General features: G+C 36.0%; 1 protein-coding gene across 1 annotated transcript in view; it reads right to left on the reverse strand.

Annotated features, from left to right (window-relative positions):
* ireb2 (iron-responsive element binding protein 2) overlaps nt 1-16568 on the reverse strand; it is a 29817-nt gene that overhangs the window by 8027 nt on the left and 5222 nt on the right. Inside the window, exons 3-15 of the mRNA XM_028448816.1 lie at nt 13653-13739; nt 12213-12378; nt 11947-12084; nt 10434-10676; nt 8769-8838; nt 8500-8683; nt 6507-6646; nt 6250-6421; nt 5968-6068; nt 4965-5081; nt 4710-4869; nt 3872-4007; nt 1846-1930 (exon numbers count right to left, since the gene is read on the reverse strand). Of these exons, the coding sequence (XP_028304617.1) occupies nt 1846-1930; nt 3872-4007; nt 4710-4869; nt 4965-5081; nt 5968-6068; nt 6250-6421; nt 6507-6646; nt 8500-8683; nt 8769-8838; nt 10434-10676; nt 11947-12084; nt 12213-12378; nt 13653-13739 (1799 nt within the window). The remainder of the gene's footprint in view (nt 1-1845; nt 1931-3871; nt 4008-4709; nt 4870-4964; nt 5082-5967; nt 6069-6249; nt 6422-6506; nt 6647-8499; nt 8684-8768; nt 8839-10433; nt 10677-11946; nt 12085-12212; nt 12379-13652; nt 13740-16568) is intronic.

Consider the following 16568-nt stretch of genomic DNA (forward strand, 5'->3'; position numbering starts at 1 on the left):
TTACTAAATACAAAATGCTAACTTGTGGAAGTTTTCACATGAGAGGACATGGAAACTGTTACACTGTAAACCCGAACAATCAAAGTAATTAAAGGGGCAGTATTATGAAAAATTCACTATATAATGGTTTTGCTACAGTGATATACATCCCTTTAGCCTCATTCAGACAAAGTTGAAAAACTTCTGTTTCCTCCTTCCCTTGTTAGTCCACATTTTGTAAAAAGTCAGCTCCAAACAGTGGAATTGTATTTTTCTCGCTACTTGACGTCACCTAGCGGAAACTCCTCCTCCTACCCTATAAGAATGTTAGCTCCTCCCTCTCAAACTACCTCACAACTAAAATAAACAATGCAGTTTAATATAGAATATATATTATACTTTACTGTCACATATATAAAGCTATATACACAAAATGTGTTCTCTGCATTTAATCCTTCCCTGAGGAGCAGCGGGCAGCAACGTTGTAGCACCCGGAGCAGTTCCATTTTTAGTATCTGCTACATCGCCTCGTATCTCCTTTGACTTGATCTGACGTGTGTGTGACACAATGCGATGCAGCAGTTGGACAAAACAGTGGACTATCATCTTGATATCTATCCTTTATTTATCCCTCATCCTTTATATTTATAATTATTATTATTATTGTTGCTGGCTTGTTTCTTTGCTTTTTGTTCCGCGCACCGACCACCAAGTCAAAAATTCCTTGTGCTGTCTCAAAAACTGTACTTGGACAATAAAACATTTCTGATTCTGATAGGACTATTCCTGTAATAAGTAGTGGAGAGGAGGAGAAGAAAGCGACGTAGCAGCTCCGGTGAGTGTTAGAAGCAGCTGACTCAGCTGATTAACTCCAATGCGGCTGCCGCACACACACCCCGACACGGTGTTTGTCTGACTCACAATCACAATAGCCGCTTAAATATCCATGTGTTTTACTGTAATGTGCAGTTTTTTGGCTGAGAAAAATAACGAGTGTTTTGGATAGCAAAAGAAAATCTCTAGTGATCAGCGTCTATAGACACGTCTACTCATGAATATGCAAGTAGGCCCCAAAACAGTCTGTTGTTAGAACTGCTCAGAGAGTCACTTTTTAGAGGCTAAAACTCTGGAAAACAGGCGAGTTTGGGAAAATAAACCTCAAATACTATGTTGTTGGTTTTCTTAGAATAAATAGAGATGGATGAAAAATAGCATAATACTGGACCTTTAAATAGATTAAAGTAGTTTATACTCGAAGTTATAGAAAATGTTCTACTGACTTAATTATGTCAAGTTTGTGTAACATTTTTTGAGTAAAAGGAACTTTTAACTCATTTGGGTTTACAGAGTATGTTGGGTTTTTTGTATCTTTTCAAAGCTAAACTCTACAGTTGCTTAGTGTTTTTTTCTCTCCTGTCAGGCAAAAACAACAACAACAACTACAACTTTAAACTACCATTCTAAATTGAAGAGCATAACTTTCTTCTTTACATTTGTTCTTTTCTTCTTTACAACACTTTTTTTTTTCCAATCTCCACTCTGGCAGAAGTAACCACAGCTCTTACTTTGGCACTTCTTGCACAAATTCCCACAGAGATTAGACTGTCCATGTCACAGAAACACTAATTAAAAGATCAGAGCTATTTGATTGGTCCAATATGATCAGATAAATGTTGATACTGTACATAAGGCAATGTTAATCAGTTCAGGCTCTTATTGGATTGTTCAGGCTCTGTATAACTACAGAACAGATTGGAACACATTGTTTGTGTGTAGACATTAGGTAGAGGTGTATAGAGAGTGAGTTTTCAAGATGCTTCAGTGCATGTGTTAATATGATGAAACGAGGTGTGACGGAGCTCTTGCCTGCTTGATTGCGTCCACGACAGCTTCTGGTAACGGGGCTGTGTTTCCCACGCAGGTGGCGCAGCCGTATCCGATCACCTCAAACCTATAGAGCACAGAACTTATTGGTATGATGGAAAAGACTTTAAGTTACAGTACAGAGCTGTTTCTGCGCTCGCTCTCATTTTATACAACACGTAAAAACCATTAGTTGCACAGAAGTGGCAAGTATCAGGGCAAAAATACTCCGTTACTGTTTTTCCAGTAGTCTGTGCTTTACTTTGTATTTTATTTTGATGATGACTCTTTACCTATTACATTTTTAAACAAATTACTCTACTTTTTACTCACATTTTGTTTTTTTTAAAATGCCTCATTACAATTTCTTCAACTTTAAGAAGGAAAAAAGACAAGAACGTAAAAAAATAAATAAAAATATGGAGATAAAATGTGAAAGCTAACCACTGGAGAAACTGTGTTGCCAGGTTGGGTCTTTTGTGTCCAAAGCAGGCTGTTTAGGTGCAATTTCTTTTGAGTTTTGGGAAGTTTGAGCTGAAAATTTCCAGCTGTGTGTGGCAACGCAGAGTAGATGACTTTGTCTTAAGGACAAACCAAAGGAGTAAACAGATGTTACTCACTCATATACTTCTTAAAGAGTTAGTTTACCAGACTGTTGGTGAGTTTAAAGAGTTTGATACGATAAATTAAAGTTCTGCATTGCAATTCATCAAACCAGGAACTGTTTGCGGTGACTGTTTTATGCGCCTAAAATAGTGCGACTCACAGGCAGGTGCAAACACACAGATCATCACTGCACGGAATACACACAGCGGAGAAGGAATAAAAGACTCCAGTTAACCTTTCTAGTAAAAGAATATAATTTAAATAAAACAATAGTCAATATTAACAGCCACTGAAAAAGAAAATGCAAAGTGTGAAGGAGAGAAAAAGGCGGCGCGTGTGGAGTCCAGTGGCTGAGGTGCAGAGGATGCTGTGCACAGAGATCAATGGATGTCGCTCCGGAGTCAGACGCACCGCTCCAGGGAGCTCCTGCGTCTTCCTTTCCATGTTTTGACCCTAAAACCCTCGTGTCGCGTTGATGCCAGGCCAGAATCAGCTGAGCTGCTGCGCAATTTATGCAAAGATGGTACAGTGTTCACATCTGAGTGTGTTCGTGACAAGTGTGCTGCTTCGGAGCTCAGACCTGCTGGATGACGCTCAGTAGATCATCTTCAAATGGTGCTGATTGACTGACTGACAGACTCTGTTGCTGCATTAACTCAGATCAATGGCATCAACAGATCAGTAGGACAGTTTCTGTCCAAATCTGCCTATTTTAAGACTAAAGTTACAGGACCTAGTGGAGCACCCACAGTAAAGTTGGGTACACCCACAGTAAAAAATATAGATTAAAAAGTTGTTTTTTTATTTTCTACATTATTGAATGTTTGTGCAGCAAACAGAGAAGTCCACCAGTTTCCAATTTCAGTTCTTCAAATGTCCTTTGAAGAGCTGAAATAGCATGGTCTCCACCACATCTACACACACAGCTATTAGTGGAACAATGTTAGTGAATGTGACAACCCGTGTTAATATCAAAAATTATGTTCTTTTCAGTTTTGTATTATGTACATTTTTGAACTTTTACCTTTGCCACTTTTTCCTTCAGTAAGAAAATGAATCAGTACTTTTACCAAAGTAAATCTTTACACAAGTATGATGAGTACTTTTACTTAAGTAAAAGTTGTTTTATTTTGTGACGTCTGTAGATGCAAAAGTTCGTGCATCATCAAAACGACACAATATAACTTTAATATTCCAACACACTTGTTCTTTTAAGTGAACAGTCGTCATATTGGTAGTTCAACAAGTTTCTGTTCATACAAAATATAAATATATATATATTTTTTTACAAAACATTTAAATTGAGAAAAAATGGACCCCACAAAAGAAGGAATGATGATATGAGGTGTGTGTGTGTGTGTGTGTGTGTGTGTGTGTGTGTGTGTGTGTGTGTGTGTGAGAGAGAGTTTATACACAAGCTTACCCCAACTGGCTAAAGTAAGGCAGGACTCCGCTGGCATTGAGGTAGTGAGTGACCATACCGCTTCCAGGAGCCAGGCTGGTCTGAATGTAAGGCTTTACCTCCAGCCCCGCCTCCACCGCCCTTTTAGCCAGGAGACCTGTCAATCATCAACAAAACTGATTAACAATCAGTCCAATCATCTAAAATGTAAAGACTTGCCGGAAAATTTTTTTGCAGCAAATAATTTCATCACATCTCTAACTCTCTTATGTCACGACCATGTGAACTGTCCTTTTCCTGCACCTGCTTTGATGAATCATTTTATGTTGTAGGTAAATTACTTACTCAATATAATTATCAGGGTTCCTACAGCTTCAGTCAAATCCAATTCAAGACTTTTTAAGGCCATTTGAAATTGAATTTAAGACCAACTCCACAGTAAACACAAATGGGGAAAAAAATACCAAATCTTATTTTTAAATTCATGAATTTAATGCATTTTAACCCTGATTATGGACATTTCTGCAAGTAAATTTAAAGTTTTTCTTTAAGGAGCCATATGCCGTGGATTTTGTTCTTCAGTGAACTGGACCAATAAAATCAAAGCCCATAAACCAAGGCATACATTTGATTTTTGATTCCAAAGAATACAAATCAGAAACATTTTTTTTAATAATGGTTAATACAAAATTGCTTTATAATTTCAAAGCTTTTTTCTTAAATAACTGATCCTTGTAAACAGAATCATTCAGGTTGACAAACAGTTTTTAGGCCTGTTTTGTAAATTGTGAACAAACGCACACCTACTTCTGAATCCAATGACACAAACAATTCTTCCACGAGTAAAACAAGTTTGTACCTGCAGTCAACATGACTGATGGATTGCAGTTGTTGGTGCAGCTGATGACGGCAGCGATCACCACAGAGCCGTGTACCAGCTGGTATTCCTGACCCCCATGCAGGAAGGGAACCCTGGTCTCCTGTTTCTCCTTAGCGATGTGGAAACCTTTGAACCCAACCTGAAGACGAGAATTACACTCCAGATTTAATCCTTACTACCACAATATCAGCTTCACCTTATAATCACAGCTGCCTAAACAAAGACTACCAGTACCTTCTCATCAAGACAGCTGTGGAAGTCTTCCTTCATGCTGTTGACAGCCACTCTGTCCTGTGGTCTCTTGGGTCCGCTCACATACGGCACCATGGAGCTCAGGTTGATCTCTATCACCTGTAACAATGTCAGTGCTTTTATTTCAGCTCTTAACACTCCTAACCTCTCACAGTCAGTGGAATTTATGAAAACAAAGTTAGGGCCCCTGTAAAATCAATTTAAATTTTTTCCAAATTCAGTAGTATTTTTTTTTCCAAATTCCGTGTTTTCATCATACATTTTCATACATGTATGAGAGCAGCATTAATGTAACCCAATTTCCCCTTAATGGTTTACTGAATCTGAGCAGGTTTATTGATGAAGTTTTAATTAATTTGTTGTAAATTAATCTAATTAAAATGATCCTAATGACGACATTCCAGACTGTAATGATTACATAAAAACAAATGGACACAAGGATGCATCAATTATTTCACCACTAGGGGCCTGAATATTTTACAGTATTGGAACCTTTAATTAGCCTATGATAATTCAGACTCTACAATCCCTGGCATCGATGGTCTTGTCCACAACAACAGAACAACTTTTCCCACGGCTCTTCTGGAGCTCTGATGAGATGTTGTTCAAACACTCGTGTTTTTATAAAGCGCTGCAGCGCTTCACAAGAAACGGGTGGAGCTTCACAGACACATTAAAATTAAGCGAAAACTGGTCGACTCTGTATTTATGTTTTTTGGCAGTTTAGACGGTGTTTCGGGTGGTTTAGACGGTGTTTGAAGCGGCCAGGACAGGAGGGGGGCGGACGGTGCACTTAATGAGAGATCCCCTTAAACATTTCCCCAAACAAAATCATTCTTTGCCTCACGATGACAGCACTTCATCCACACAATGTCCATGATTCCGTCTGCGATTCCGTTAACGGAGAAATTATCGGGCCCTACAAAGTCAACCCTTATCTTCAAAGCTTCTCCTTACCCATGGTATTAAAAGTCTAGTAACTCACCTCAGAGAACACAGGCTCATCTGAAGGTTCTCCATAAGTTTGGAAAAGTTTTACAGCTTTCATGTAAGACTCCATCAGTTCAAGTTTTTCCTGGCTAAAATCTGAAAGGTGAAATTGTGACACATTAGCTTCCAACACTTTTATTATTGAACTGAAAACAATCGACCTCAAAACATGAGCCTAAATCTGCATTTCCAAATATTCTATATTCAATAATATTGAATATTCAATATTCTATCATGCACTGTATATCTTAGTAACAGCAGCTCATAGCAAACTCACTTGTTTTCTTAAAGTGCTTGAGTGTGACATGGTCGACAGGAAAGAAGCTGACAGTGGCGTTGTACTCTGGGCACATGTTGGCGATGGTTGTCCGATCGGGAACCGACAGCTGGGACACGCCGGGTCCGAAAAACTCCACGAACCTCCCAGCGATCCCAGCTTGTCGCAAGTGCTGCAAAGACCAAACGATGACGTGTGAGCTTGTGTTTGTTTGTGCACGGTTACAGTTTCCAGCCCTGGGAAGAGAGAGAGCTGACCTTTGTGATGCCCAGCACGATGTCGATGGACGTGGTCAGAGGGTTGATGGAGCCCACCAGTTTACAGCCCACCACCTGGGGGAGGCTCAGAGACACGGGCTGGCCCAACATCACAGCTTCAGACTCAATGCCCCCGACACCTGGTAGGAAGAATATAGTGCATTGTCTGCTTATCGTACAACAATGGTTGGAGTGAGGGTTGGGATTAAATTACATTTTGCAATTACATCTTCAATTATCCATGTTCAATTACAACTAAAACTATAATTATTATTTTCCCCCTTAAAGTAATTTACAATTATGTCCTCAATTACTAAATTTCAATTACAATTCATCATAATTACTGAGTCTGAAGTAAATAACCCCATGAAACTTAACTTGTGTTAGCTTTCTGTTAGCATCTCTTATGATAGCAGGTCAGTTTTGATCCATGTCTTAAAATTAGCTGTAAAATACACTAAAAATATCACTCATCTAATTTGTTTTTCATCTCAGCTTCCTTATCCATGAAAATATAGGTATTAATAGTTTTGGTGTGGGCGTCTGAGCCTTTTTTCTGTCATCATACCCCTTGATTTATTTATCTATGTATGTCTAAATGGTAAAACTTGATATGAAACTTATTTTAATAATTGTTAACTACATATGTGTAAGCCATAGAACTTTAACAAGGTCCCCAGTTTTGCATTTAAGTAAATTGCAATTGTCAAATTTTAAATAATTTCCATGCCAATTACAAAGTCAATTATCTGAACTCAATTACAATTCAATTATGGTTACAACAGCAATATATTTTTTCAATTACAATTACAATTATAATTATGTTGTAATAGTAATTAATTATCAATTACACGATTACAATTATAATTGACCCCAACCCTGGTTGGAGTCCTGTAGGAGGTACTTTATTTTCCGCCACTCTGGCTGAACCAATCAACACACATTATATTTATAAAAAATACTTAAACGTCTGAAGAAAATATGAAAACCACTGCAAAAATAGAGACAAAACAAGCAAGTCAAAGATGGAGTGACTCAGCAGAAAAAGAGAATATCTCCCGAACGCTACAAAAGTGTACAAACATTACAACCAATTTAGACACACTCAACATTTGTTAAAAAAAAACCTGCAAACTCCACATCCATTAGACCACATGTGTCAAACTCAAGGCCCGGGGGCCAAATTGGGTCCTTTAAAGTTCCAAATTCAGCCAGCAGGAGAAAGTAAAAAATGACAGAGAAAACATGACTAATTGTGTGAATCACTAACTCATTCAGTTGTAGATATCACAGTAAATAATCTAAATACATAAATTCAATGAAAATGCACAATTCTTTCCAGGGATCACAGTTTTCCCTTGTCTATATTACATGACCGCAGTGATTTTTAAACTTCAAATTGTTGTAAGTACTCTCAGTGTTTCTCACATTATTTCCCAGAATTTCCCCAAATGCAATAAAAAAATTGGCCACAAAAATCAAGGAAATTTAGGATCCTGCAGGGACTCATATTTGTCACTTATTGTTTGGATATTGTCGGTGCCGTAAATACTTTCAATACTATTATAGTTGGAAGTGCAAACTACGGCACATGAATGATAAAACTGCTAATTTTACCATCTATAATCTGCAGCCCACTTAAGATTCAACTGGTCTGTATTTGGCCCGTGAATTAAAATGAGTTTGACACCAATGCATTAGACCAACGCGATATGTCCAAAATATAAGAAACATTGAGAATGCAAGCAAAAAAATAATAGTTTTGGTTTAAATAATACAGACCAAACTGTCCGAGTGTAGATAAATGTATGTAAAGTAGAGAGAAATAGAAGCTGAGCTAACAAAACATCATTTTACCTTAAGGTCTCAAGTACAACAGCTGATAAAACACAAATTAAAACAACAGAATAACATTTAAAATAAGACATTTGAAACTATCAGTGTATGTAACAAAATGTATAAATCATCCATATGTTGAACTGAAATGTTTTACCCCATCCGAGGATGCCCAGGCCGTTGATCATGGTGGTGTGAGAGTCCGTTCCCACGACGCTGTCGGGGTAGATCCAACCGTCACTGAGCTGCACCACTTTGGACAGATACTCCAGATTCACCTGGTGGACTGCACCCACATCTGGAGGAACCACGTTTACATTCTTGAAAGCCTTTGAACACCACTGTCAAACAAGAACATAGTTATCCGATAATGAAATGACATTTACCAAAGCATGTGATTGTAAAGTTTGTCCTTCTTCACGGTACCTTAAAGAACTGAAGCCTTTCTTTGTTTCTGATCAGCTCTAATTCCTGATTCTTCATTGCTGTATCAGTTCTGCAGGAACAAAGGTTATAAATGGCATACAATGTGACTTTCCCGAACAACCAATTATGCAACATCATTTAAAAAAAAAAAAATCATAACATTGGTAGCCTTTCCACAGACAACAGTCAGCAATTTTAATGTGCATATTTCATATTTTCTGTTTTCATTGTGCAATGTCCTCTCTTGCACCAATGTCTTACTGTGTACAGGCCCATGTGTATATATTTTACATTTTTATTACGCTGTCTTATTTATCTGCTGATGCAAACACTGCACATTTCCCCTTTGTGGGACTAATAAAAGTTATCTTATCAAACTTTTTGGCACAAGTCCTCCTTTCTCTTACTGTATTTCTGAATCCAAGTACCCCTTCTGTCCAACTACAATATTTTGCTAAGAAAACTATTTAAAAACAACTATAGAGCATAATGATAGAATAAATGAGTGATAACACACATTTTAAAGAATCTCATTTTGCAAATAAGTGGAAAAAAACAGTATTTAGTCAATGTTTATAAAATTTTATTCTCTCTCATTCTCAAGTACCTCCTCTAATGCCATTGCGTACCCCTAGGGCAAAGGTAAGAAAATTTTTATCACAGCGGGGCCACAAAAATGTGTTTGATCAGAGGGCCACAGGATCAACATTCATGTCAGCATTTAGAATAATGACCAATCTGAGCATTAACACAGGAAAGAACAAAGTTTTTACAGTAACTTTGTGTGTTTTTCTGTCATTCTGTGCATGTTTGTTGTTGTCTTCCTCAATATGAGGCATTTTGTGCATTTCTGTTGTCCTTTTGTGTATTTTTCCTGTAAAATGTTACTTGGAGTCATATTGTGTAGTTGTGTTGTCATTTTGTGTTTTATGGAGTGACTTTTGTATATTTCTGTTGTCATTTTTGCTTGTTTGTAGTACTGTGAGTTTGCTGAGTAATTTGTCATGTTTTTCCTGTCTTTTTGTGTACTTTTGTTGTCATTTTCTGTAATCTTGTATATTTTTCTGAGTAATTTTGTGTATTACTGTCGTTTTGTTCATTTTTGTAGTAGTTTTCTGTGTTTTTCTCTTGCCTTTTACTGTATTTTCCTGCAATGTTGTAATTCTTTGTATTCTTTATGTATTTTGCTTTTGTTTTGTGTATTTTTCTGTCATTTTGTACATTTACTTTGGGGGCCACCAGTTGCCCTAGGGGTACATGTACTCCCATTTGAGAAACACTGCGTTACATCAACCAATCTCCCTAAATAATCAAACAAACACATTAGAATGGAAATGACTGAACTCCACCAGTTAGAGAGGTAATTATTATGCATACTTGTTGAAGATTGAGCTATGATGGCGATGGTCACAATTATGCAATAAAATAAATTAATTTATTTAATTGCAATAACAAAACATGCATTGGTGTCCTAACAAGATTGCACTTCTTGTAGTGTTGACCTTTGACAGCATGTGCAGACAAAGTAAAAAAATAAATAAAAAGAAGATGATTAAGAGCTATGAAAACTAGTGATCCCATCACATTTTGTAACAAAAACACACGCTGAGGCCATTAGTGAGCTTAAGCACAGTCTCTATCATTCCCTGGCCTCTGTGGACTTACTCAGAGACCGGCTGCAGGTGGAAGGGGCAGAGGAGCGGCGTATTCTCAATCTGCTGGACAGAGGCTGAAAGTGGACCTGAGGAAGCTGGGGAATCGCTGCATGCTGCTTTGCTGCAGGAGCTCCGTGCACCTCCACACTGTGATCCACCTCTGGATGGAGGCCTGCTTGGTAAAGCACGTGAGGTGGACTGGCTCGGGTTTGGACCGTCACCTCCACCGGGATTGGGAGCGTTTTGTATGGCGCTGGGTCAGAGAACAAAAGACTTAATATCAAACAAATATCAATGTGTTGGAAAAATAACACATGAACAGCCTTCTATAAGAGGTTACATCAGTGGTTCCAAACCTTTTTTGGATTGCAACCCCTTTTTGAAATCATGAATTTATAGCGACCCTAAAGACATTTTTTTCCAGAAATACTTTTTGATCATGTTTGTTATACCGTACTAAATACAGAGTAGCTAGGAGTTGCGCAACCTCAGATATTTTTTAAACTACATTTTTTTTGTCAGTGAGGATGTAGGAGGCATCCTCACTATTGTTATTGTTATTGAATTTTGGCGCGTTTCAACTCCTTCAGCGTTTGACCGATTTTGACAATTAAGATCTCTAAAAATGTGTCAAAACTTCAGCACAGGGGTGCCTGTACTTTATTTTTATCTTTTTTTTTTAAATATTTTTTTTGTTCAAAAATGTCCCCATTCGACTAGGAATTTCAGCATTTAAGATGGAACGACTTTAAATTTGAACTTTAGCTGTTCAGCCATTCTTCAACTTTTAAAATATTCATCTGTCTGTTGTCTTTCAACTTAAATCTTTAACTTTCCTCCACTTTCAACTGCAGTGGGTTTTCAGCTCAGATCCCATTTTTAGAGTGGAGAGCTTGTTAAGTTAGGGTAGCGCTGGTCCAATTTTTACCTAAAAATGTTTGCGAATGGAAAAAATGGTCATAACTTCCAAAAAATTCAACCCAGAGTCCTAATTTACACAAAAGTAGTAGGTATATCCATCAAGCCGCTCACAATAACACATTTATTAGTGATAGGTTAATTGGTTTTTGAAATATCAATCCTTAACTGGACGTAACCCCACAAATCTGCAGGTCCTGTTGCATTGGAGATTTGTCAGGCTACTCCTTGAAATTTTAATCCTAGGCTAATGTTAATGCTAGCTATTTCTAGGTTAATGTTAGGCTACTGCAGTTTTTAATGATGCGGGCCAGTACCTGCATCCTCATTTGCATTTTCTCCAGGAAATGCAAATATTCTAGTTATTAACTAGATTCATATTTTACAAAGTGAAAGTATAGAACACAGTTGTTTAAGATTGTGTGTTATAAGTTAAAAATGAATAATAGTTTTTAATAAACATTTCAGGTGCCCCAATTTAAAATCCAGGCAACCCCAAAGTTGAAAAAATACTGATTACACAAATTCATACATTCAAACTGAGTTTATCAGATATATTTATGTTCAAACTAATCCAATAAAGTTTGACCTAAAGGCAAACACACCATTTGCTGTAATCAATCTGTAACAGGTGATCGACTATGATGTCTGTGGGACATTTAGGGTTCACTAGTCCGGGGTCCACTCCATGTTTGGCCAAAGCGTCCCTCATTGCTGCAAGATCCACCATGGCAGGAATACCTCTGTCAATGAAACGCCCAGAGAGCATGTTATGTTAACGCAACCTCGTATAGGGATTTATTCTCTGGAATAAACATTCTGCCTAAATTAAGTATAAATGTATGAAGCCAGTAGGTCTGATCAAACTTACGTGAAGTCCTGCAGAAGGACCCGTGCTGGGGAGAACGGAACCTCTGCTTTACACTGTTGCCGCTGCCAGTCCAGAATGTTTTGGACATCCTCTTCTTTTATGTAAAAGCCATCACAGTTACGTATCGCTGCCTCCAGTAAAATACGGACAGAGAACGGCAGCTTGTCTGCACGGAGCAAAACAACATATTCGAAAAATTAAGCTGTGCATTTTTATTTATTTGGTAAAGCAATGATACACATTTATCATTGTAGATCAATATTACATACAAACTATATACATATGCTTCTTACATGCCCTTCTCTGAGCAAATTCTGGCAAGAGGTTAAAGAGGTACTGATAAATATCTTTGAACTAAATCAAAACCTGAAATAAGAAAACCTTTTGGGAATACATTTATTATTAATAACAAACAAGGCGAATTTCCTACTATTTAATATTTGGTGACAAGGATATGGAAACAACAATTCTCACCCAAAATAAATCTTTGGTTGAGAACGGTAGAGCAAACTTTAGATGATGAACAAATAACATTAAAGATAGGAGATAACTTTCAAAAAATGAATAAAATGTACTCTGGAAATAGACTAAGTAGACTGCACAATTACATAATTTATTCAAGATATGTGTGACAAAAAGGCACTTACATTATTTATCTATCAACAATTTCACATGTATGTTTTTTCTCTCTCTAGATTTATTTATTTTCATTGTTTTCTTTGTTTTTCTGATTTGGTCTGTTTTGTTTTATTAAAAAAGAAAATAAAAATGCAGTGTACTTTTGATGACAGTTGTCTGTGAAAATGACATTTTGTTGGTAATTAATGCAATAAAGTATTTATTTTAATGAACACATAATGGTTATGTATAATAATAATAATCATAATAATAATAATGCATAAATTTTATATAGCGCTTTTTTTGGACACTCAAAGTCACTTTACAGAATTAAGGGATTATTCTTTCACTCCACACAGTGGTGGTAAACTACTATTGTAGCCACAGCTGCCCTGGGGCAGACTGACGGAAGCGAGGCGGACAAAGTGCTCCATCGGCCCCTCCGACCACCACCAACACTCACACACTACATTCATAAGCAACATGAAACTATGTGATCAAATTAGCAAACACATTTATTGTAAACAGGTTTTAATTGTTGAATCCTTTGATTATATTCATTAAACAAATAAGCGTAGAGCACACAAATGTTTTTATCATCCACTGAAATAAACATACAAATCATTTATTCTTTCTTACTTATAGATTAAAAAATCATGTGATCTTTTGCAGCCAATCAGAAGAGAGCAAAAATCAACATTTACTGTCTATACACACAATCGTATCCTGCGTAATACAAGTAATGAAGGATATTATTGTGTATTAACTCAGTAATGCACAAGAAATCAACATAATTCACATAAGGAAAATCCTTAAACTCACCATATCTTAAATCATTTATTTTATGTGGATTAAAGAACTTGATGGAGCCATCATCCAGAGTGTCGATTAAATGTCTGTATGGATGCTCTGCAAGAAGAAGACGAAAAGGACCAGTCATGTATTTTAAATTATTAGAAATAAATAATCCTCAAACACTGGCTATTGGCCAACCATCTTATCTCTCTGAGCTTAACCCCAAGTGAACCTGCACTAAGCAAACTAGGACAAAGACAGGGTGAGGGAACCTGTAGGTAAACCAGATTATTGTTACGCAACACATCCTGTGTTCACAAAAACTATACCATCGGTTTTGCACAAGTCCTAAAAAATATCAGTGTTCAAATAGTATTTCTGTATCATGCACATCATGCAAAACAGTGGCAATTCATACAGGAATTAGAAATTCCCTTTTCTGGTCTCTTTCTCTTTTATACATGAAGATTCAAAGTGTTTATTGTCATGTGCACAGTAAGGAAACATGTTTCCCTGTACAATGAAATACCTGCTTTGCTGAATGCCACAAAGAAAAACAAACACATTTGAAACAAAGAACAAAAACAAAACTAAGAAAAGTATAATAGTTTAAAAAGAAATAAAGATACATATGTAGTCCAATAACTATAAAATGAGTGAAAATGTTAGATTTTCATTTAAAAATTGAACAAAAACTAAACTGGACACATTTTTTTTCTTAAACTGGTTTTATATACATTAAACAATCCATATTTTGAGTCAATGTGGACTTAATGTAGCACACGTGACCATTAGATGGTTCATCATGCTGTAGCTTCATAGCTCAGGTTTCCAACAATGAGAGAAAAGATAAATATTTCCTCTAAACGTAGATCTGATCTAATCCTCATCCTCACATGATCTTCCTCTGCAGGTATGATTCTCATCAATAGTTAAGTGTGCAATTGAAAAATAAATTTAAAAAATATACTATTTCATTCAGATAATTGTGAAAAAAACTGCATTCAAAACTGGTTCGGTGGAATTCCTACAATTCCTGATAACGCACTAAAATAAATAACACACTGGGGATCTGCAGCATTTCCTTTTTAACATGTTCACTACTAAAGTGGGACTGTAGCCAGTGTTTATATCACTGTTTCTGGAGAAAATTGACTCATAAATAAGCACATTGTAATATAACCCCATTGGGTTATACGCACGGCACTTTTTTCAGACTTTCTTGGCAGGGAAACCACAATGCAATATTGTACAAGTGGCAACAATTTAAGGCCTCAACAACATCTCATATTTGTCAGACCTTATCAGAATGCTTAAATCACTTATGTGTGTTTTAGTGTAAACTGATAAGCCACAACATTATGAAAATCTAAATAATAGCATTTAAATGCTCCTTTTCATGCCACAAACACTCAGAAGCTGTATTATGACCTCTGCCTATTACAATCAGCATTCATTTCTTTAAAATTTTAACAATAGTGTATTACTACATAAATCAGTATTTGCCCTCTGCATAAATGTGGAACTAACCAAATAGTGACCTTGTTACTGGGACGCAGCTTGTCCATAGATCCTGACCACCGCAGACCACACAATGGGTGTCCCGGTCCAACACCGATATTGTATCTTTGGCTATTAGCCGATATCAATCTGATACGATATCAGCACATATCATAGATACTTTTATTACTTATATTCTGTAGAGTGGAATGTTAGATCTGTTTATTATTAACCAATGGATTTCATAAATAAACATAAACTTAAACATAAGAATATTCTACAATGGGAAAAATAAATACATTAAAAAATTAGAATACCCTGATAAATAAAGTCAATCCAAAAGAAAAAAATATAAAACGTATAAAAACATAAAACATCCATAATCCCTCAGATTCACACACAACTGTTCTGTTTTGTATTTGAAAGATATTTTTTATAACTGAAGACATGATTCTTTGTATGTGTAAAACATGAATAATTTCTTTGATAGGTATGTTTCTTATATGCAAAATAAAATGCAATAGTTTTTTTTAATTATATTTCTCATTTTCAAACCACACTGAGTTTGTTTATGAATCATTGGGTGAGATTGAAATATGTTTTGTGTGGTTTAGGCATTATTTTAACTCCATAATAAGGCTACCACTTTATCTCTGTAGAACATATTCAGTATATATAATGAGACGTAAATCACAAGCAACTGTGAGATGAGAAAAGTGGCAGCATTTTAATGGCTGCCAATCATATGTTAATAAGCTTTTAAATCCTTCCCAAAAGTTTTAGAAAAATAATGAGATCTTGTGAGGAGCCCAAAATATAGCAAAACTTTATAAATATACTTTAATACAGTGGTTTATTTTTTTTATAATCCCAGCACATCAAAGTGCCACAACACACAAGGAAGCACATATAATTGAGAAAATATTAGTAGAGTAGATATATTAACTACAAAACATTTGAAAGTTAAATATTAATATTACATAAATGGAATAGGAACAAAAGTAGATTACATAAATTGGTGCAATATTAGGAAAAAAAAAAAAAAAAATACAAAAGCAATCATGAATGAACAAGTGTGCTTCATATAACTATTACAATTGTAATATTTGACCAATAGAATTAAAGGCAGAATAAAAGAAAACAACTTCAGAGAATCGAATGTCTGTTTTACACAGTATTTTTATTGTTAAACTCTGGTTTAATCTGTTATGAGTGTTGCTGTGGATCTGGGTAAATTGTTAGATAATTATATTTTATTATTACTCTATTATTTCTGAGCTACATGCTAACTCATCCATATGTTCATACTTGCTCTGTTTGTGCATTTCAACTAAACGACTGAGGTGTAATAACTTAATAAAGGTTTTTGGTATATCTTGATATGTTAAGACGTAATTTGATTAAACAAGTGTTATGGAGCATCACCTGATTGTAGACACGCTA

This window comes from Gouania willdenowi, chromosome 6, assembly GCF_900634775.1.
Source record: "Gouania willdenowi chromosome 6, fGouWil2.1, whole genome shotgun sequence".
NCBI lineage: Eukaryota > Metazoa > Chordata > Actinopteri > Blenniiformes > Gobiesocidae > Gouania > Gouania willdenowi.